Below are 23,183 nucleotides of genomic sequence, written 5' to 3'. Positions count from 1 at the left end.
AAAAATCCAAAAAAGTTCCTTTGAAAAAATGCTGCGCAAATACCTCATGACAATAAAAATTGCAACACCCACCAGTTTATTCTCGAGGGTCTTTGCTTTAAAAAAAAAATTCAAAAAAGCCTGGTGAGGCGTGTGAAAGTGTTGTCAGCAGGGGCGGACTGACAACTCGTGGGGCCCCCGGGCAATAGGGGATCATGGGGCCCCTGTGTCCTTACCCAAACTCAAAAAAGCCTATCAAAAAGGTACCAGGGGCATCTCATGGGGCCCCCTACTGACCCCGGGCCCTCGGGCAGTGCCCGAGTTTCCAAATGGTCAGTCTGCCCCTGGTTGTCGGGCAGGATTTTTTGAGGCAGTAAAGGCTTCTTTTTAGGAACTCGACCATGCAGCTAATTTTTGTTCAAGTATCATGCTCCTTAAAAACAACCACATCATTTTTTTTTTTTTTCAGAGCAGCCTGTATTTCTTCTGAGGTTACCTGTGGGTTTTTCTTTGTACCCTGAACTATTCTTCTGGCAGTTGTGGCTGCAATCTTTCTTGGTCTACCTGACCTTTGCTTGGTATCAAGAGATTTCTGAATTTTCCACTTCTTAATAAGGGATTGAACAGTACTGACTGGCATATTCAAGGCTTTGGATATCTTTTTATATCCTTTTCCATCTTTATAAAGTTCCATTACCTTGTTACGCAGGTCTTTTCACAGTTCTTTTCTGCTCCCCATGGCTCAGTATCTAGCCTGCTCAGTGCATCCAGTGAGAGCTAACAAACTCATTGACTATACACGTACACTAATTGCAATTTAAACAGCCACAGATGGGGAAAATGTAACCTTTTAATTACATTTTACCCTGCATGTGTCACCTTGTGTGTCTGTACCAAGGCCAAATATTACAAGGGATGGGAACTTTTGATCCGGGCCATTTGAGTGACTTTCTGTTATGATGTGAAAAGGAGCCAAACAACTATGTGATAGGAAATGGCTTCATATGATCACTATCCTTAAATAAAAGACAGTTTTTTGGCGCAATCAGTCATATTTTCAATATCAATGCCAAAATTTCACGATTTCTGCCAGGGTATGCAAACTTTTGAGCACAGCTGTAAATGTGGCATGAAATACAATCCATACGAAAGACTGTGAATGCAGGTTTTTCTATTTTTGTGAATGGAAAAATCTGCACGTTGATGGCTGCCACCACTTCTCAGGGCTGACGTGTTCCCATCAACAGCGGTGCCACCAATGATTACACACTACTGATGTTTACATGTCGGCCCGGAACAGCGGCAGTGACACATCCGCAGAATAGCCTGCTGCCTGTCACATTGCCTGAACAGCGGCTGCATGGTATTGGATACAGTTACTTTTCGGGCCAACGATTCTCCACGTGGCTCCTACAGTTTTTCAGTCAAGGGATTTCATGTAGGATACTGACAGGGACACCCACTGAGCAAATGTCATCAGGTTTCTCTGGAACCAACCACAATTCATACAAGGTATGGCAAGCTTTAGGGTGCAGTTACACTTTAAATCTGGTATCTAGAAAAAAAGGCTGAATACAAAGTTTGTATGAGTGTATGTCAGATGAAAATGTAACTTCTCTAATACTGCTCCAACTTTGCTGTGCAGGAACATGTCGCGATCAGCTGGAAAAGTCGGAAACCTGAGGGATAAGTTGGATGGAAATGAATTAGACCTGAGTCTGAGTGACCTGAGTGAAGTCCCTGTGCGGGAACTGGTCAGTAACACCTTCCCTGTCTATGCTGACATCTTTGTTTAAAAATTAATTGATTCAGATCTGTCCGTAAAATATGGAGAATTTACTGAGGATTGCTGTTTGTAAAACCATGTCGTTTGAGTTGGAATTGTTCTTTAAATTAGAACTAAAGGCAAATCTATTTATTTTTTTTTTCATTTTGGATAGAGTAAGAGAGGGTTATAACCCATCATATTTATTTTTGCCATCTGTTTCCCTTTGCTGTGATTTCTCTTAGTTTCCTGTCCCATAGCCAAACAGGAAGTGAGAGGAATTCACTAAAGATTAAAGTGTTACTAAACCCAGGACCCTCCATTCCCTATATCCGGTCTCCCAGGACCCTGCATTCACTATATCCGGTCTCCCAGGACCCTGCATTCACTATATCCGGTCTCCCAGGACCCTGCATTCACTATATCCGGTCTCCCAGGACCCTGCATTCACTATATCCGGTCTCCCCGGACCCTGCATTCACTATGTGCGGTCTCCCCGGACCCCGCATTCACTATATCTGGTCTCCCCGGACCCCGCATTCACTATATCTGGTCTCCCGGACCCCGCATTCACTATATCTGGTCTCCCCGGACCCCGCATTCACTATATCTGGTCTCCCGGACCCCGCATTCACTATATCTGGTCTCCCCGGACCCCACATTCACTATATCTGGTCTCCCCGGGCCCCGCATTCACTATATCTGGTCTCCCCGGGCCCCGCATTCACTATATCTGGTCTCCCCGGGCCCCGCATTCACTATATCTGGTCTCCCCGGGCCCCGCATTCACTATATCTGGTCTCCCCGGGCCCCGCATTCACTATATCTGGTCTCCCCGGGCCCCGCATTCACTATATCTGGTCTCCCCGGGCCCCGCATTCACTATATCTGGTCTCCCCGGGCCCCGCATTCACTATATCTGGTCTCCCCGGGCCCCGCATTCACTATATCTGGTCTCCCCGGGCCCCGCATTCACTATATCTGGTCTCCCCGGGCCCCGCATTCACTATATCTGGTCTCCCCGGGCCCCGCATTCACTATATCTGGTCTCCCCGGGCCCCGCATTCACTATATCTGGTCTCCCCGGGCCCCGCATTCACTATATCTGGTCTCCCCGGGCCCCGCATTCACTATATCTGGTCTCCCCGGGCCCCGCATTCACTATATCTGGTCTCCCCGGGCCCCGCATTCACTATATCTGGTCTCCCCGGGCCCCGCATTCACTATATCTGGTCTCCCCGGGCCCCGCATTCACTATATCTGGTCTCCCCGGGCCCCGCATTCACTATATCTGGTCTCCCCGGGCCCCGCATTCACTATATCTGGTCTCCCCGGGCCCCGCATTCACTATATCTGGTCTCCCCGGGCCCCGCATTCACTATATCTGGTCTCCCCGGGCCCCGCATTCACTATATCTGGTCTCCCCGGGCCCCGCATTCACTATATCTGGTCTCCCCGGACCCCGCATTCACTATATCTGGTCTCCCACAGTACACAAAACATGGAAATGCAATTATTTTAGTAACCTGCTTAATACCTTTTCTCATCAGCAGTATTGCAACTTCTATCAGTGTCCGGCTGAGCACTGGTTAATCTTGTGGAAGGAGTTTTCATTCTCCTCTGTCTGTCCTATGATTCTGCATAACCCCTGATTGGCCCTGTGATCACATGCACTCTCCCCCCCCCCCCCCCCCAATAAAAAACGTTTTAGCAATACACGCCATATTGAACATGTGCAGAGTGCCTCCTAGGGCTCTGTACTGTCAGCAGATGGATTAGGGACTGTGGAAGAGGGGGAGGATCAAAGAAGACAGAATTAAACAGCCTTTTTACACAATGCAGAAGATTAACCCCTTACGTTCCACAGTGAGTATAACAAGCGTGCTTTACTGCATCTACAGACTGATTTGAATGTTGTGGGTTTAGTAACACTTTAACGGAATTCCTTGGGGACCCCCAGGTCACCAGAACTAGTGTCCCCATTGGAAGATTTCCCCTCTAGAACTATGGTTTCTTTCACTTTCAATGATAATAGTGAACAGGATAAATAGAGAGGGTGGCTCTCCCTAACGTGGGCACAGACAGCAATAAAACTGGCAGATGTACTAATCTCTCTGCACTCTATCCAAAACAAAAAAAAAAAAAAAGTTTTGCCTCTCATTATACTTCAAGGTCTCATGCACATGTACAGTGAGAGGATGAAAATCTGCTGGTTGTAAAACTCTGGGTGGTTTCCCATGCTCGGGGAGCCGCAGGCGTCTTGCGTGGGCTAAGAGCAGTCAGGTGGCGAAAACACCTAGTGCATTATTCAAGATTTATTCAAAGGTGTAAAAGACAAAAACATACAGACATAGCATGTATAAAAAGCTTTTGCATAATGGAGACGGCCACAACAACGGGCAAGGTGTTCCAACTGTCAGTGCGGTCAAATGGTCGACGCGTTTCGGGGACAAATCCTTTCCCTCAGAGCTACGTTCTTGTATGGTCTACTATACAGGTGAATGGCTGTACTCTTGTAACTGCCGATGCTTCTGTGCATCAGCAATGACTCACAAATACAACGTTTTCCCCAAACAAGAAATGCGTGTTCAGGAAATATGTCTGATTTGCATGTGTAGGGTAAACGCCTGTGTGTCTGTGCATGGCGTTTACTTGACTACAGCCAGCACAGGAAAACACCCGGAATTTTACAACCAGTACATTTTCAGCCTCTCACTACGTCCCACCAATTTACCCCACCGCCAAATAAAGTTCCTATGACCTTTACCTTTTGATGTTGTTTCTATGCTGGATAAATTATATATACAATCCCTGCAGGTCCAGCATTGTCCTTTTCTCTTGCACACTCTTCTACTGCAGGTCTGGTCCGATGACACCATCTTCCTCTTGTGTTCCATCAGGTGGCAGGCTGTCACCTCCAGGTTCCTGCAGCTGCCCCTCGATGACACAGCATCTGATGCGTCTTCGCAGCATTGAGAGGAGGCCTGCAGCCTGCTGGGATATGTGATGTCAGTTTCCCAAGAGGCGGCAGGGAAGGCTGAAATGTTGTTGCTCAGGGGTGGACTGACCATTTGGAAACTCGGGCACTGCCCGAGGGCCCGGGGTCAGTAGGGGGCCCCATAAGATGCCCCTGGTACCTTTTTCGTAGTCTTTTTTTGAGTTTGGGCAAGGATACAGGGGCCCCATGATCCCCTATTGCCCGGGGGCCCCATGAGTTGTCAGCCCGCCCCTGTTGTTGCTATGTAAATGTGCAAAGTAAAATTGTATAAACCAACAAATGCAAGTAGTAATAAATAACCAGATTGAAGATGGGATGCCTTCCATTACCCCATGGAGGTTTCACTAAGAAGGATGCACATTTAGGCTAGGATCACATATGTGCAGGTGGTGCCGCTGCGGATCCGCACAAAAATCCTTGCAGCCACACCACCTGCAAAGAGGAATGCAGACCCACTGGCGGGTGCCATTAATTGTAATGGCACGCCGCCCGCACTGGAAATTCGCAACCGTACTGGGAACCGAGGTCCCTGTGCAGGCTGCGTTTTCAGAAGAAGTGCAGGGACTGTCCCGGGGAACAGGAGTCCATTCAAATGAATGGGCTCTCCTGCTCACGCAAAACGCAGAATGCGAATATGTGAACCATGGGTTAGAATAAATTTTATATATATATATATATATATATATATATATATATATATAAAATATATTAAAGCTGAACTACAGGGAATAGAAACATCCTTCTTTGCAGCTGGGCTGTCTCCACACTGCAATGGTTGGTTGCTTGTTTAACCCCTTCGTGCCTAAGGGTAAGACAAATCTTAATGCCTAAGTACAATTTTTCAACTTTGACATGTGTTAGCAAAACCGTACATATCATCACAACTACTTTGTGTATCCAGGTGGATTATACCTTGGTTTTTTTCAGGACAGATTGGGCTTTCATTTGGTGTTAAATGGTAATGGATATCTCCTGAATATTTTTTTTTTTTATTACCAAAAAAAAAAAAAAACTGGCCCAAAATAGTAAAAAAACCCCCCCAAAACTTTTTTTTAAATTTATCTGTATATTTCTTGGTACTACCATAACCTACCACCAATGAACAACCCAAAATAACTTCTGGTGATCACAGTGATACCACATGTGTATGTTGGTTGTGGTTGTTGTTTGTACCGGTAGTACAGCCTACAAACCATAGTGCGCAATTGGATTTTTTTTTTTTTTTTATTCTGCCACTAACTGACACTGTTACTATTTTAAAAATGAAAAAAAAACCTGACACCCCCCCCCCCCCCAAATAAATAAAAATCTGACCTTGACCAAAACACTAACCCTGGCACAGACCTAGATCAAACCTTTAGGTATTTTTGTTTATTTTTGTATTATTATTATTTTTATTTATTCATTTATTTTATTTTTTTTTTTACGCACACTTGTTTTCCCTTTTTTTTTTTTTCCTCTCTGAAAGGGCCGAGAGAGATACAATGTATCTCTCGCCTCCATTCAGAAAGAGAAGTCAAAGGGGACGGGCTTCAAAGTGACCACTGTGATAGGCTATCCCAGAATCGGGTGTTCGGGTCCTGATCGTTAGAATGGGACCTGGGATCTCAGCGGTCTTTGTGCTGGGAGCATGCTGTGTGGCGTACTCCCAGCAGAAAGTCAGGTATGCAAATTAGCGTCCCCACGGAAAAAAAACAAGGGGTTAAAGTGATATTAAAGGCATTTTTAAAAAAATAACATACTTGTCATACTTACCTGCTCCGTGTAATGGTTTTGCACAGAGCAACGCCGATCCTCCTCTCCTCAGATCCCCCGCCTCCCTCCTTTCAAATGCCCCCAAGAGCAAGCAGCAAGCTATGGGGGCACCCAAGCAGGCTCGCTCCTGAGCCACTGCTCTGCACATCTGCTCAAACACTAAAACGTGGCTGCACCCCATCCTCCCCTCTCTCCTCATTGGCTCACTGGCTGTAATTGACAGTAGCAGGAGCCATTGGCTCCCGCTGCTGTCTCATCCAATCAGGAGGAAGAATCCCAAAAGAGCTGCTGTCCTTATGCTCATGGCTGGATGGAGAGGGGGCTCGGGTAAGTATTAGAAGGGGGTGGGGGGCTGTTGCACACTGAAGTCTTTCTACCTTCATGAATTCCGTACATGAAGGTAGAACCACTTTAAGTCTAGAAGACTGGGAAAAGCAGTTATACTTGTACTCCTCCGCTTCCACAGGCTCCTTCTACACTGCAAAACCGGTCCTTGCAGCCTCTTCTCCTCTGTGTACTGGTGGACCGTTACCACTGAGATTCTCAAGACTGTAGCATAGCAGGGCACATACAGTGGGGCAAAAAAGTATTTAGTCAGCCACCAATTGTGCAAATTCTCCCACTTTAAAAGATGAGAGAGGCCTGTAATTGGCATCATAGGTAGACCTCAACTATGAGAGACAAAACCTCCTTCCATCAGCAAGGGCATTGAAGATGAAACGTGGCTGGGTCTTCCAACATGACAATGATCCCAAACATACCGCCCGGGCAACGAAGGAGTGGCTTCGTAAGAAGCATTTCAAGGTCCTGGAGTGGCCTAGCCAGTCTCCAGATCTCAACCCCATAGAAAACCTTTGGAGGGAGTTGAAAGTCCGTGTTGCCCAGCGACAGCCCCAAAACATCACTGCTTTAGAGGAGATCTGCATGGAGGATGGGCCAACATACCAGCAACAGTGTGTGCCAACCTTGTGAAGACTTACAGGAAACGTCTGACCTCTGTCATTGCCAACAACGGATATATAACAAAGTATTGAGATGAACTTTTGATATTCACCAAATACTTATTTTCCACCATAATTTGCAAATAAATTCTTTCCAAATCAGCCAATGTGATTGTCTGGATTTTTTTTCTCATTTTGTCTCTCATAGTTGAGGTCTACCTATGACGCCAATTACAGGCCTCTCTCATCTTTTTAAGTGGGAGAACTTGCACAATTGGTGGGGACTAAATACTTTTTTGCCCCACTGTATCCCTGCATTGGTCTTGAGGACATTGAGCAATTGGCCTCTGCTGGAGCATAATGGTGCAGTGGATCGGGTAAGTAAAACTGCTTTTCCCATCTCTTCGCACAAGCTAAGCAAGCATTTAACCCTCGCAGTGGGGTCTTTTTTTGCGGAGGGGGGGTTGGGCTTTAATTTGTCCATGCTGGTTCAATTGAATGTACCCCCCCAGCTGTAACTAAATCAATGTTGAGCCAATGGCTAATGTCTGGAAGTAGCAGGTATTTTCTTCCCTCCCAGTGGGTGCAGGACATTTTAGTATGCACTGCTGCAGAGGGAAGGAGGCAGATTGGTTACTCTCTGCCTTTGGCCATTGTTATTGTCACAACTGACTAACCAAAGTGAGAAATGATTTCTTGTCTGGCTCTGTGAAGTCTTTCCTTGGTCTGCACTGAGAATAATTCTGTTTCTATTACTCTTTCTATTCAGGCTGCCCTCCCCAAGGCCACGGTGTTGGACCTTTCTTGTAACAAGCTTACAACATTACCGGTAAAGTATTGCAGAAGAGGAAGTTCTCTTATTTGCCACAAGATACATTCTTTTAATCCATTATAGAAGTTGTAGAACTTTAGAGTCACAGCTGCTTGGAGGATCTTTACTTGTTGGATATGCGTGAAGGATGTTTTTTTTTTTTTTTTGAAAGAGAACATGCCCTCAATTCACAAAGCTCACACACCAGGTCCAATAAGATTTGAAAATTGGACAAAATAAATAGTTCACCTTCTATCAGAAAGTTAGTTTTCAGTATGAAATGAAGCCAATTGCTAGTGACATTTTGCCCAGCCTGTTCCTACTCTGACATATTGTACTTAATCCCCACCCAGGCCACAGTGAATCTGTGTGCTGTCTTGTCAATTTCCAAACATTTGCTGGGCTTTCTGTATCCTGTACCCTGTGCACATGACAGTGATGAGCTTGCAAGGTACTACAGTTCCCATGATTCCAAGGTGGCAGAGCGGTGGGGAGAAGGGTGACCTAAGTAGTAGGCAGATTTGCTACTGAAGTCCGTGCACACAGGAACAGATCTTCAGGGCTGTGCTAACAAGTGGGGCTTCCTGACTTGTACTCAGGACATTTGATTAGCTATCATAGAGACATTCTTAAATAGAAGGCAACAGATGGATAGGATGAGCCTAGTGAACAAACCTGGATAAAGGGTAAGACATTTCCCTGACACATACTGTAGTTAAAGTGATTGTATAGAGTGAAGGATTTTTGCATTCTATGCATGAAGGTAACAAACCTGTGTGCAGCCCCCTCATCCCTTCCTAATACTTACCTGAGTCTCCTCTTGATCCAGTGATGTGCACAGGAGTCTCGGCTGTCCTGGGTCTCTCTCCCCTCATTAACTGAGACAATTGGCTGTCAATCACAGCCAGTGTAGAGAGTTGAGGAAGGAGGGGGGGCAGGACCGAGCTGCGGCTCTGTGTCTTACGGATGCATGGAGCAGGGTTCAGAAGTGAGTACACACCAGTTCTCCCATAGCAAGTGGCTTGCTACTGGGGGCACTGGTCGAGGAGGAGGAGCCAGGAGCACTGGCGTGGGCCCTGAGAAGAGGAGGTTCTGGGCTGCTATGTGCAAATCCACTGCACAGAGCAGGTAAGTATAACATGTTGTTAAAAAAAAAAAAAAAAGAAAAACCTTTTAATATCACTTTAAGCTCTAAATGACTTGCAAAAGGTGAACTAAGCCTTTAACCTTGTGTCAGAGCTTTGTGACTTGAGCCGAATATCTTTATACATTAGATGACAATCACTGGGTAGGCTTTTTCAGCTGGATTGGGTAATGGCTCTGTGTATGGAGTCGATAATGTGAAACCATGGTATTCCTTAAAGAGTAACTCCAACCAAAACTATTTTTTATTTTGGATAGACTAGGGAAGGATTGGTATTTTCCCCTGGAGAAATTTCTGTTGACTATCTGTGGAGAGGAAGTGCAGAAAAATCTCCCAGATGGGGACACAGATAGCAATAGAATCTTTCATCTGTCTATCCAACATTAAAAAAGAAATGGTTTTGACAGGAGTTACATTTTAACACTCAAAGAGATCGCTCTCTTGGCTGTCCGTGCATCCTTTTAATTGGATAATGAAGGATCAGCAGCAGAATGAAAGAGGATTCATCGCTGCCCAGTCGCTTCCCTCTAGTCAGCACATGAGGCTTCTGATACTGCACCTCCCTCTTGGTGCTGAGATTGATGAAGCAGAAGAGTAGCTGGACAGAATTCCAAATCCTTTAGATAAGAATTTACAAATGTGTATTTTGGCAAACAGAAGGTCTGCTCTTTTGTATTTTTTTTGTTTTTGTTTTTTTTTTTGCAGCCCCCTACCCACCCCCTAACATACAGTGGGGCAAAAAAGTATTTAGTCAGCCACCAATTGTGCAAGTTCTCCCACTTAAAAAGATGAGAGGCCTGTAATTGGCATCATAGGTAGACCTCAACTATGAGAGACAAAATGAGAAAACAAATCCAGACAATCACATTGGCTGATTTGGAAAGAATTTATTTGCAAATTATGGTGGAAAATAAGTATTTGGTCAATATCAAAAGTTCATCTCAATACTTTGTTATATATCCTTTGTTGGCAATGACAGAGGTCAAACGTTTCCTGTAAGTCTTCACAAGGGTGGCACACACTGTTGCTGGTATGTTGGCCCATTCCTCCATGCAGATCTCCTCTAGAGCAGTGATGTTTTGGGGCTGTCACTGGGGAACACGGACTTTCAACTCTCTCCAAAGGTTTTCTATGGGGTTGAGATCTGGAGACTGGCGAGGCCACTCCAGGACCTTGAAATGCTTCTTACGAAGTCACTCCTTCGTTGCCCGGGCGGTATGTTTGGGATCATTGTCATGTTGGAAGACCCAGCCACATTTCATCTTCAATGCCCTTGCTGATGGAAGGAGGTTTGCACTCAAAATCTCACGATACATGGCCCCATTCATTCTGTCCTGTACATGGATCAGTCATCCTGGTCCCTTTGTGGAGAAACAGCCCCAAAGCATGATGTTGCCACCCCCATGCTTCACAGTAGGTATGGTGTTCTTTGGATGCAACTCAGCATTCTCTCTCCTCCAAACACGACGAGCTGTGTTTCTACCAAACAGTTCTATTTTGGTTTCATCTGACCATATGACATTCTCCCAATCCTCTTCTGGATCATCCAAATGCTCTCTAGCAAACCTCAGACGGGCCCGGACATATACTGGCTTAAGCAGGGGGACACGTCTGGCACTACAGGATCTGAGTCCCTGGCGGCGTAGTGTGTTACTGATGGTAGCCTTTGTTACGTTGGTCCCAGCTCTCTGCAGGTCATTCACTAGGTCCCCCTGTGTGGTCCTGGGATTTTTGCTCACCATTCTTGTGATCATTTTGACCCCACGGGGTGAGATCTTGCGTGGAGCCCCAGATCGAGGGAGATTATCAGTGGTCTTGTATGTCTTCCATTTTCTAATTATTGCTCCCACAGTTGATTTGTTCACACCAAGCTGCTTGCCTATTGCAGATTCAGTCTTCCCAGCCTGGTGCAGGTCTACAATCTTGTTTCTGGTGTCCTTCGACAGCTCTTTGGTCTTCACCATAGTGGAGTTTGGAGTGTGACTGTTTGAGGTTGTGGACAGGTGTCTTTTATACTGATAACAAGTTCAAACAGGTGCCATTGATACAGGTAATGAGTGCAGGACAGAGGAGCCTCTTAAAGAAGAAGGTACAGGTCTGTGAGAGCCAGAAATCTTGCTTGTTTGTAGGTGACCAAATACCTATTTTCCACCATAATTTGCAAATAAATTCTTTCCAAATCAGCCAATGTGATTGTCTGGATTTTTTTTTCTCATTTTGTCTCTCATAGTTGAGGTCTCCCTATGATGCCAATTACAGGCCTCTCTCATCTTTTTAAGTGGGAGAACTTGCACAATTGGTGGCTGACTAAATACTTTTTTTGCCCCACTATAAAATAAATGGCTGTTAAAAACTATTTGTTATAGTTCTAAATCCCACAAAAATGCACTCCAGCCCATTGCAAGAGTACATTCTTGCATAATTTTGAACTCCCTGCTATGCCAGAAGGCACTGCAACATCACTCTTGCCTCCTGGAAATATCAGGTGCCAGGGACAAGGTTTTTTTTTTTTAAATATATATGGGAATGAATAGCTCTGAGGCAGGGGGCTAGCAAAAAGCAGACCTTCTGTTTGCCATGTAAGGTTTGCTTTCAATATGGTTTAACCTCTTACATAAGAGGTTAAATAACCAGTGAAGTGAATGGCCTAAGGTGAATACACAGAGATTAAACAAATCCCCTCTTACATAAGTTGTACCTGTTTATCTTTAGTATTCTCTTCTTTACTTCCATTCAAAGTGCTGTGTTTTAAAGCTTGTCTGGAAGTTCAGGTAAAAAGGGGCAGAGAGCTGAAACTGCTCAGTGAGGAGAGCTCTGGTAGCTGATTGGAGGCGCAGACACACCCCCCCTCCACACAGCTCACAGGTACAGAGCTGAGGCTGTCAATCTGCTGGAGGTCCCTCCCCTGTCACCATTTTTCTCTTGGTGTCAGGGAAACTTGTCAGAAGTGATTCATGCTAATAGCAGAGGAACAAGGCAGCAGACAGAAATGATACTTAGTGCTTTGTACACAAGTGGATGGATATGATTTGTTCATATTTCATGTCTGAGGATTACATCCACTTTAATGTGTATTTTCGGATTTTAATGTCTTTCATTTCCTTAATTATCGCTTTTATCTTTGCAGGGTGACTTTTGCTCTCTCACTCATATTGTAAGACTGGATCTCAGCAAAAATCAGCTTGTGCAACTCCCATCTGAATTTGGCAGGTTGATAAACCTGCAGCACCTCGATCTACTGCAGAACCGTTTGACTATACTGCCAGCAACCTTTGCTCAACTCAGGGTAAAGACCTAATATTTTACTTGGGAATAGAACCTGAAAATGTCGATGTGCCAATATAAATGACACAAATGAATGCAGCCCTGTAATCATTAATGCATTAGTATGTATTAAAAGTACAAGCAGTGTAAGTACCTGATATGAGCCTTTACACTAATCATCATTTGAACTACACTGTATCAGAGCACCACAAACCAAAAAAGCAGTTTAATTCACTCTTCTTGTTCATAGCAAACTCTCCCATCCATCCATGTCTCTATGGTTTATTTTGCTGGGAAAGAACTTTGAAAAACACCCCCATGGTCATGGCCATGGTCAGAGTAAGGTCAGACGATTCATGTATCATTTGCTTCCTGGAATCTCTCTGCCCTTAGTTCAGGCTTGCAGGAGGGTTTGCTTAGCTGAGAAAATCCCTCCCCTTCCTGATGGCTCCAGGAATGTATGACATCATTTGCCTTGGAAACCAGGAAGTAACTGAAGAATAAAAAAAGGTTAAGGGCTTGTTCACACCAGTGTGCAGATACATCTGTTTTTCTGCACGTGTTCTGCAAGGGCACAACAAAATCAGTTGTTCTGTATGTGCCCTATTCACACCACAACACTAGTGTCACGTGTAGATTTTTTTCTGTGCAGGAATCTGCAACGTGTATAAAACTCATTGAAGCGTGCATGAAAACTGATGTCGCTGCAAGTGAAATCTGCGCATCAGTTCCCATCAGTTTTTCTGCGCGTATGGTGTGAACGTGACCTGAAACAAGTAATTATATTATACTTTCCTATCTATTTACTAATGCTAACAGGATGTTAAATAGTCAATGTTGGCTGAGAGAGTGACAGTCCACTTTAACCCCTTCACGCCGGCTGCACACAAATACGTGGCCTCCCAGCGTCTGGGCCTAGACGCCGAGCGGCTGCACATTTGCGTTCATGAAAGAAAAAAACATATGTGCTGAGAGCACGCTCTCAGCACACATGTCCGCTACTCACGGAAAGGTCCCGGTCTGCTCTTTCGATTGGGACCTTTCCCGATCATGTGACTGCTGTGACGACGTGTCACGGCGGTCACATGATCCCGGAACCCCGCCTCCCGGCTTCTGAAACTATTAAAGGGCCGGGAGGCGCCAGCGGGAAGGGGTTAAAGATGAAGTTTTACATAATTACAGTGGTCCAGCTTGACGTCACTAGTGGCATCACCATCTCACTTCTCCATCTTGTCCAATCAGAGAACACTTTGGGGTTGATTTATTAAAGGCAAATGGACTGTGCACTTTGCAAGAGCAGGTAACTCCAGAGCTTTGTAAATAAGCAGAAGCTCTGCTGACTTCCATCATCCAATCACATTCAAGCAAAAATGCTGTTTTTTTTTTTTTTAATTTTCCCTATATGTGATTGGATATTCTTTGCAAAGTAAAGCTTTACCTCATTTGTTGAGCTCTGGAGCAACTGCACTTGCAGAGTACAAGGTCTATTTGCCTTTAGTAAATCAACTCCTTTTGCATTCATTCAGAAAATGCAAAGCATTGTTTGAATGGCTCTCATGCTGAGCAGTCGACCTCCTGTGTTCACAATGCATCAGGCCAGCCGCTAAGCCAGCCTGCAATTTCCAGCTTCCAGGGGCATTGACCAGGTATGGTATATACACCGTTACAGTGGTCCAAGCTGGAGCAATGTGACTAAAAAATACTATATCTAGAATTCTTCTATACGTTTTTTCTTTTTTTTAATGCAAGCGGCATAAGTACCTGAATCTGAACTGGTATCAGCCTTTTCCAGTATCAACCTCTTGTACAGCAGTGCTGGAGTGTCAGAGGAAGCCGCAACACGTGGAGCCAGTCAGTTCATATACTGACAAGGAACATGGTGATAGGAAGAGAGAGCAGAGAGACGAACACATTGCTGTGCTGCTTCTCTTTTCACGTTGCAGTCTTGGGCTCAGGTGCGCTCAAGGTGACCTGGGTTCAGAGGAAGTGGGTTGAATAATACTGGCCATCAGCCTGAGAACATCTGATGGCAGAAAAAGTATATTGCAGAGGAAATCTGGATTGCTGGTGACTATCACAGCAAAAGCTGACTTTGTTATGTTATCTTTTAATGGTCTATTAGTTTTTATCTTATTTTTGGATGAAGTCCTGTTTTAAGTTTGTTTGGTATAGCTAGGGAAGAGTTATAAACCCTGTCAGATTTTCTTGCCGTCTTGCATCCCGTAAGGGAGATTTCCTGTTGCTTCTCCAGGTCAGAAGGAGAAGGGAAGTATAGAGAAGTCTCTACAAAAAAAGAAGGGAGAATTACCTTCGTAGGCTGACGTCACAGGAAGAGAAGTCTTCGTTGAAAGTTTTATCCTCTTATTCTTGAGATAATCCAAAGCATTTTGTAACCCCCCTCTCCCCCTACTTTGTCTTGGTGATATTGGTCACAGGGTAAATTAGGAGGTAAAACTACCAGGTTGGGGTATGGACCGTTTATAAATGATAGGGGTTTTATCCAAAAACAAAAAAAAGTACATAGTAAAATTCCAGTTTTATTTAATCACTTCAGCTGTAGCGACGTACCCGTATGTCACTGGACTTTCGGTGCAGGCATCATATCCCAGTATCGTTGTTTAGGCTTGGTTCACATCTGTACGGGTGGTGCCGCTGTGGAACCACACCACCCGCACAGAGAAATGCGGACCCGCGGGCGGGTGCCATTAGTTCTAATGGCATGCCACCCGCACTGGAAAACGCAACCGTACTGGGAACCAAGGTTCCCGTGCGGGTTGTGTTTTTGGAAGAAGTGCAGGGACTTCTCTGTATATCACAGGCACGGGAGTCCATTTAAATGAATGGGCTCTCGTGCCCACGCAAAACGCGGCACACACGGCCGCATAGATGTGAACCGGGGCTAAGACCAGACAGTTGGCTTTCTTGTAAAAGCAATCTGAGTGGCTAATTAGCAGTTGATCACTTTTACAAGCAGCAGGAGGAGATGTAGTTAAAGTGGTTAAACATCTTGGTCATGTCAGCTGTATATATTGTAAAGGATTTAGCAAATATATTACACTATAATATTATCACTGTAATCATTTGATCATCTCCAGTGTTGGTATAATAAATGTTATTGATTCTGCCATAAATTCAGTGGCCTTGTCACCTCCTGTGAGCTGAACTAAGAGCACAAACAATGTTCTCTACCTTCTGTAAACTACTAATCCCCCCATCTCAATGTAATGGGGGTGAAGAGAGTAAGATGCTCGAAGTTTAGCCTAGGTGATAACTATGAGGTGAGGAGTGAGTGCAGCCACCCAGAGACAGGTAGTGTTTTACTGACAGGATCGCCAGGTGAAAATAATGATTAAAAAGAGCATAAAACAACAAGACTTGTGCTGCCACCACATCTAATAACTGGTAAGCTGCAATATATTTGTTTCTGGGATCAGATACAGAATACAGTACGGAATTCCTCTGTTAATACTGGAACCAGTAGAGATTGGAAGGGAGATCCAAGAGGTTAACAAAGATAAAGATTTGCTGACTTTGGTTAGGCGCGCACACAGCTGGTATATGATACCTTCACTCTTGTTTTGTGTACAGAGCCTGAAATGGTTGGACCTGAAAGACAACCCTCTGAACCCTGCCCTGGCCAAGGTGGCCGGAGACTGCCTGGATGAGAAGCAGTGTAAGGACTGTGCCCAGAAAGTGAGTATCCTATGGAGGAGTCTCCATTGCTGCAATGCTAGAGATACTTTTCAGAGAACAGGCTTCACATACGACTGAAGGACAAAGTTTCATGTTATAATAAAAACCTAACAGCTGGCATTTGACTAGATGCTATGGGCAACACTTGGTTTTTAAAGGATTCCTATATTGTTTGGTTTGGCTGCTGTTAAAGCAGATCTTCACCCTTAAAGTGGAGTTCCACTCATCCTGTCAAAAAATAAAAGTCAGCATCTACAAAAACTGTAGCTGCTGACTTTTAAAAAACAGCCACTCACCTGTCCCTCGGTCCCGTGGTGTGTCCCCCCGCAGCCCGTTTCACCTGCCGTCCTGGATTTCTGGAGGCTGGCATCTTCAGTGTGGGCACCCGGCTGTGACTGCTTGCGGCTTCACAGCCAGGTACCCACTGCGCATGCGCAAGTAGCGCTGCGCTTCATGAATGGTCCTGTAGTCTTCTGGGACCTGTCACGTGTCTCTGAAGACTACGGGGAGGGAAGGAGGGAGGACACCTTTCGTTTCCGATCGCCTAGGCGGTCTGGCCGCAATTGGGAGCCGGTACCTGTCAAATTCGGGAACCCACTCCGCCCCCCAAAGATGCCAATCCTTAATGGGGAGCGGGGGGGGAGCAGTCCTTAAAGCGGAACTTCCCCTTTTGGGTGGAGCTTTGCTTTAAATTGAAAGTCCCTCCTGTCCACTCCACCACACGTATAAAGGTTTTTATAAAAAAAATTTACCTTTTAGGGTTTGGTCCCTTCTCCAGTACACATAATTTGCTGAGGTGAATGACATGTACTGTTCCCACTGTTCCTCCTGAAATATGTACGCCTCATATCCCAAGGGGCTTTAGTGTTTCATTCACAGAGGAGGAGGGAGGCAGGACTAGCGGTTTATGATCGGGAGGCCCGCATGCTGGAACTGGTGGGATTCCCGATGTCACAAACAAATATGGTGAGTGGGACCTGACCGGCAGATGCTGAGGGGAGGATCTCCCCAGGACAACACTGGATCTGCTGGGTAGGTGAGTATCTAAACTGTGGAGAAAATGCTGACACAAGGTAAACCGGGGGAAAAAAAAAGAATGGGTGGGCTAAGGAAAGCTAAAAATCCACTTTAAATGGTAATGTTAGTTAATTTGTTGCTGTCATTTTCAGTAATATGTTAATCACTTCAGCTCCGGAAGATTTTACCCCCTTCATGACCAGGGCATTTTTTTGCTATTTGGCACTGTGCTACTTTAACTGGCAATTGTGCGGTCATGGAGCACTGTACGCATATGAAATTTATATAATTTTTTTTTTCACACAATAGAGCTTTCTTTTGTTGGTGTTTGATCACCATTGGGTTTTTAATTTTCTATTCTATAAAGGCCGAAAATTGTGCAGAAAAAAAAACCAAAACTATATTTCTATTTTCTGTTATGTAAAATATCTGTTAAAAATCTTCAGAAATGTAGGCCAAAATGTATTCTGCTACATGTCTTTGGTTAAAAAAAAAATCCCAGTAAGTGTATATTAATTGGTTCGTGTGAAAGTTTTAGCGTCTACAAACTTTTGTGTATATATACTGTAATTTTTATTTATTTTTTGGCAGTGATCAGTAACTTATAGTGGGACTGTGATAGTGCGGTGAGCAGTCTGATGCTAAGTGACATTAATATAGTGATTAACGCTAATAATATACACAGTCACTACTAATAACACTGGCTGGGAAGAGTTTAACATTTAGGGGCAATCAAAGGGTTAACTGTGTGCCTAACAGTATTTACCCTGTGCTGTTTTTTCTAAGCGATGTGCCGGTTTTGTACTCCCAGCTTCGCAGGGAGAAAAAGACCAGCAAATCATTGCTGTTTGTAGACAACCCCACCACCCACTCAGAAATCCCACATCATGTACGTGATCTGGCACATAGAAAATCTGCATGAGCCAGTCAGCAAGCTGTTAAGAAAGGGGTGGCAGTAGCTGCCAACCAGAGAAGGGTTGTGAGAAAGGTAGCGATTAAAAGAGAAATAGAAAAATAGAAGAAATGGAATAACAGGGAGGATTGGTGAGATATATCTTGGAGACCACACCGATCATTTCTGTTATTTGTGCAGGTTCTACAACATATGAAAGTTATCCAGGAAGAACAAGAGCGAGAATTGCAACGCAAGCTTCTTGAAGAGCAAGGTTTGTATCTATTTGTGTGTTTTTGTTTTTTTTAAAGATTTTTATGAATGCATGGTTTGAACTAAGCAAATTTAACTGGCATTAATCTTTATATCGGTCCTACAGCTTTAAAGCAGAAACGTGAGGCTGAGCAGAGACAGAAAGAGGAGAGGGAGAGAGAACAGAAGCGCAAGCAGAAAGCAAAGCAGAAAGCGCGCAAAAGGAGGGACTACAACGCTCTTCAAGCAGCTCAGCAGGAGGTGAAAAAGGCAACAGAGAGAGAGCACACGGAGAACCACAGTGAGTGTTGTGATGGCCGCAGCCACGATTTGATAATGTGTACATCCTGGAGGGAAGGTGAAATTGAAGCTGTTGCACATAGCAATCAAAAGGTCTAAGCAGCACCTTTGCTGATGCCCATTTGGAAGGCCACTGAAATGGGCCAAATCCCACTTTGAAAATTTGTTAGAAGTTAAGATTATTTGTGACATGAAAACTCTCCCCCGACATTCCTAGCAATTGAACACACTGCATGGCACATGCCCAGAATAGAGCTTGATTGCAGGATAATATAACCCCATGTGCACAAGCATTGGAACTACACTGTCTGTAGTTGTCCAGTGGCCGCAGAAGAGCATCATGGGACTAAGAAGAAGCAGTGAGGGCAGATGGTGGCAGTGGCTGATAAAACAGTAACTGAAGGCTGGACCTGTCACCACTGAAGGGGGTACAGTGCAAGATGTGCCAGTTTGTTTCCAACTCGGTCAGCATCAGGGGCGGACTGACAACTCATGGGGCCCCCGGGCAATAGGGGATCATGGGGCCCCTGTGCCCTTGCCCAAACTCAAAAAGCGTATGAAAAAGGTACCAGGGGCATCTCATGGGGCCCCCTACTGACCCCGGGCCCTCGGGCAGTGCCTGAGTTTCCAAATGGTCAGTCCATCCCTGATAAGGGGGTACCACCAGTAGTGTATTTAGGTTTTGTGCTGCCCTAGGCAACACAAAAATCGTCTGCCTCCACGGACACCGACCAACACCATCCCCCCTTCCGCGGAGAGAGCCTGACATTGACCAACAACAACCCTTCCCCCCCACCTGTGAGAGCAGTGCCCGAGTTTCCAAATGGTCAGTCCGCCCCTGGTCAGCATACTTGTACATTATTGGGAGAGCAGACTTGATCCCAGTAGAATTTATTTCCACTTGAAATAGAAGCAAGGAGGAATAGGTATTGCCTGGATAGAAAGGTGCAGACATCAATAAAAACCTGAAAGAGGTCCTAGCCCAGGGCTTGAAATTTCCACTCGCCCGCTCGCCAATGGCGAGTGGAAATTATGGTGGGGGTGAGTGTGTCCTCCAGGGCTGTCTTGCTGAGCAGGCTGGGAGCTCAGGCCGGATCTGTCAGTGGCACTGGGAGCCGTCGGACTGCTCAATAGATGAGCGCAGTGAAAGCAAAGGAAGGAGTGTGTGCTGTGCTCTCTGCCTCCCCCTAGAATGCAGTACCCGCCTCTGTGAGTGAACAACGAAGTACTGCAACTTTTTATAGGGTGTGTGTATGTACCTAATTTCAGCTCACTCTGGTCACATGATCCTCTGTCAGCCAGTGGTGGCTTCAGGGGAGAGGAGAGAGCACTTAACTGTGTGCGTGTGTGTACATGTGTGTGTCTGTGTATCTGTACATGTATGTGTGTTTATGTGTATGTACGTACATGTGTCTGTGTATGTATCTGTGTGTGTATGCGTGTCTGTACGTGCCTGTTTATGTATACGTGTGTGTGTGTGTGTATGTACATGTCTGTGTGTATGTACGTGTGTGTGTGTGTATGTACATGTCTGTGTGTATGTACGTGTGTGTGTGTGTGTGTGTGTGTATGTACATGTCTTTGTGTACATGTCTGTGTGTGTATACAGGTGTCTCTGTTTGTGTGTGTTTGTTGGTGGCGAGTAACTCTTAGGCCTGGCTAGTAGCTCAGGACTTTAAATTTGAAGCCCTGTCCTAACCCATCTGCATTCTAGAAAAAATAAATATTTTTTTTTTTCTTCTGCTTGTTGGAATGGAAATACATTCCTCTGACTTGCTGTACTTGTGAAACCCCAGCTTTGAAATGGGAAGTTGGGAAACATCTCCCCAACAAGGTATACTCCCCCCTCCATGCCACCTACCTGCTCTGTCTGAATCCTGCTGTGTTGATGTAACAAAGTGGGGCTTATGCAGTCATAAGTCAGCCTGGCCTGAATGCAGTCATTTAGTGTGGGGCGGTGAAATCATCCACTCAGGTAAGCATCAATAATGAAGAATAACAAGGGTGGACACCTGCAGCAGGGAGGTGGGGAGGGAGTGTGGATCACTGAGTATATCCTGCTGTGTGGAGTTGCTTTAAGGAAGCACTGTCCCTCTACTCTGATGCAGCTCAAGAGCTAACAATTCATTTCCAACTCCATATAATAAAAGCTGCACTTTTTGCCAGGAATTAGATTTGTTTTGATAAAATTTGTTGTATTTCCAATGACTGTTTATTAAAAGTTGCACTTAGGAAAAAACAAGCATTACTGTTTTTTAATCCTATGAACGGACAGTCCTTTTCCAATTTGGTACATGAAATTAAATTTTTTTTTTTTAGTAAAGGTGCATTGATTTTTTTTTCAGGTCGATGTGCTGACAAAAAGCTTTTAAAATGTCTAAAGTGGTTGTAAACGTCAGGCATTAAATATGAACTAAGAATATCCCTCTGTAGTGTGTACTTGTCTCAGTCCAGAGCACTAAATGGCATTTCTGTCTGCTGCCTCTCTCCTCTACTATAAGCAGGAGTTATTTCTGATAAGTTTTCCTGACACCAAGGGAAATATGGTGATGGGAGGGCACAGCCTGTGATTAACAGCCTTAGCTCTGTTCCTGTGTGCTGTGTGAAGGGGGGGGGGGGTCTTTTCCCTCCAATCAGCTCTCAGAGCTCTCCTCACTGATGTAACTTCAGCTCTCCACCCCCTGCTTTTCAGAGCTGAGACATCCTGCGCAAATTCTGCACTTTGGATGTACAGTATAACCTCGGTTTACAAACACCTCGGTTAACGTCATTTTCAGTTTATGAATGAAAATCTATTGAAAATAATGCCTCGGTTTACGAATTTTTTACAAATGTTTTTCACAATACGAAGTGTATGTCAGTGCTGATTTTTAAATGCAATTGCCAAGTTTTTTGTTTTTTTTCCTTCACTGTAGCTCCCAGAATTAGCTGTCACTTTCCTCGGAATTAACGTAAACGTTTTTTTTAAGAAACTAAAACAAAACATTGTTTCTCTTAACTGGGGAAATAAATTAAAAGAAAACTTTCTTTCTTTTAGCTGGGGGGGGGAAAGTGATAGCTGAATTTCTGAGCTATAGTGAAGAAAGAAAAAACGGTAATTACATTTTAAAAACCGACACCATAATAAATAAAACAAAACGGCATGGGGTCCCCCCTTCCATCCATAACAAGCCCTTTGGGTCTGGTATGGATTTTGAGCGGAACTCCCACGGCAAAATTACAAAAAAAAAAAAATGGCGTGGTCCCCTCCAAAATCCTTACCAGACCCTTATCCAAACATGCAGCCCGGCAGGTCAGGAAAGGGGGAGGGCGCAAGCAGGCACCCCCCCCCCTTCCTCCTGAACCACACCAGGCCAGGGGGACAACAGCCCTAAACATACAACCAGAGCTAAAATGGAATGGTTTAGATCAAAGCATATTCATGTGTTAGAATGGCCCAGTCCCGACTTAATCACTTCCCGACCGGCTGTTGCATATAAACGGCCAGACATTGGCAGTGCAGGGTCGGGTGGCCGTTTATAAACTCCCCACACCCTGCTTGTGCACGCTCCCTGGGAGCGCGCAGCACCGTGATCCGGTGCCCGCTGTGTCCTCCGGACACAGTGAAACACCGATCGTCGGACGGGACCTCTGTACGAGGTCCCGATCATGTGATCACTGATTGGCCAATCAGTGATCACATGCAAAGTAGTAAGCAAGATGTCACATGTGACATCATTGCTTACTACGTGTGAAATCTGTGAATGACCACAGAGGTCACATGGTACAAGGCTATTCACAACAGCCTTGTACCATGTGACAAGCTGTGACCAATCACAGCTCACTCAGTACTTCTCAATGACTGCAAGAATGCAGCCAGAGAGAAAGAGAAATCATTGCTTTTACATCCTATATGGGTGTAAAAGCAATCAGTGTAAAAAAAAAAAAAAAATCTTCATCACCCCCCACAAGTAGTACAGTATCACCATGGTGACACTGTACTGCTAGGTGACAGTATGTAAAAATAAAAAATAAGAATATAAAAAAATAAAATAAAAATGTAAAAAAAAAAATGTTTAAAAATTATAATTTTTGGTTATAAACTAATTTGGATTTTTTTCTTTACTAAAAAGATAACGGAATAAATTTTGGCAAAGATTTATGATGAAATATTATTTATTTGCAAAATTTTATAAAAAAAAACACTTTTTTTTCAAAATTTTTGGACTTTTTCATTTACATAGCAAAAAAAAAAAAAAATCCCAGCGGTGAATAAATACCACCAAAATAAAGCTTTATCTGTCTCAAAAAAATGGTAAAAAATTAATTTGGGTACAGTGTTGCATGACCGCACAATTGTCATTCAAAGTGTGATAGCGCTGAAAGCTGAAAA

At 44.5% G+C, this 23,183-nt stretch overlaps 1 protein-coding gene across 1 annotated transcript in view; it reads left to right on the top strand.

The window, feature by feature from the left end:
* The window catches only part of LRRC59 (leucine rich repeat containing 59), a 37,901-nt gene that overhangs the window by 9,893 nt on the left and 4,825 nt on the right, over window positions 1-23,183 (top strand). Inside the window, exons 2-7 of the mRNA XM_089677608.1 lie at window positions 1,625-1,733; window positions 8,208-8,267; window positions 12,521-12,679; window positions 16,246-16,350; window positions 18,461-18,533; window positions 18,639-18,812. Of these exons, the coding sequence (XP_089533734.1) occupies window positions 1,629-1,733; window positions 8,208-8,267; window positions 12,521-12,679; window positions 16,246-16,350; window positions 18,461-18,533; window positions 18,639-18,812 (676 nt within the window). The 5' untranslated portion in view covers window positions 1,625-1,628. The remainder of the gene's footprint in view (window positions 1-1,624; window positions 1,734-8,207; window positions 8,268-12,520; window positions 12,680-16,245; window positions 16,351-18,460; window positions 18,534-18,638; window positions 18,813-23,183) is intronic.

The sequence above is a fragment of the Staurois parvus genome, unplaced genomic scaffold, assembly GCF_062004578.1.
Source record: "Staurois parvus isolate SC_StPar_1 unplaced genomic scaffold, SC_StPar_1.0 ptg000189l, whole genome shotgun sequence".
NCBI classification, from domain to species: Eukaryota; Metazoa; Chordata; class Amphibia; order Anura; family Ranidae; genus Staurois; species Staurois parvus.
This window is presented reverse-complemented; position numbering and strand designations above follow the sequence as displayed.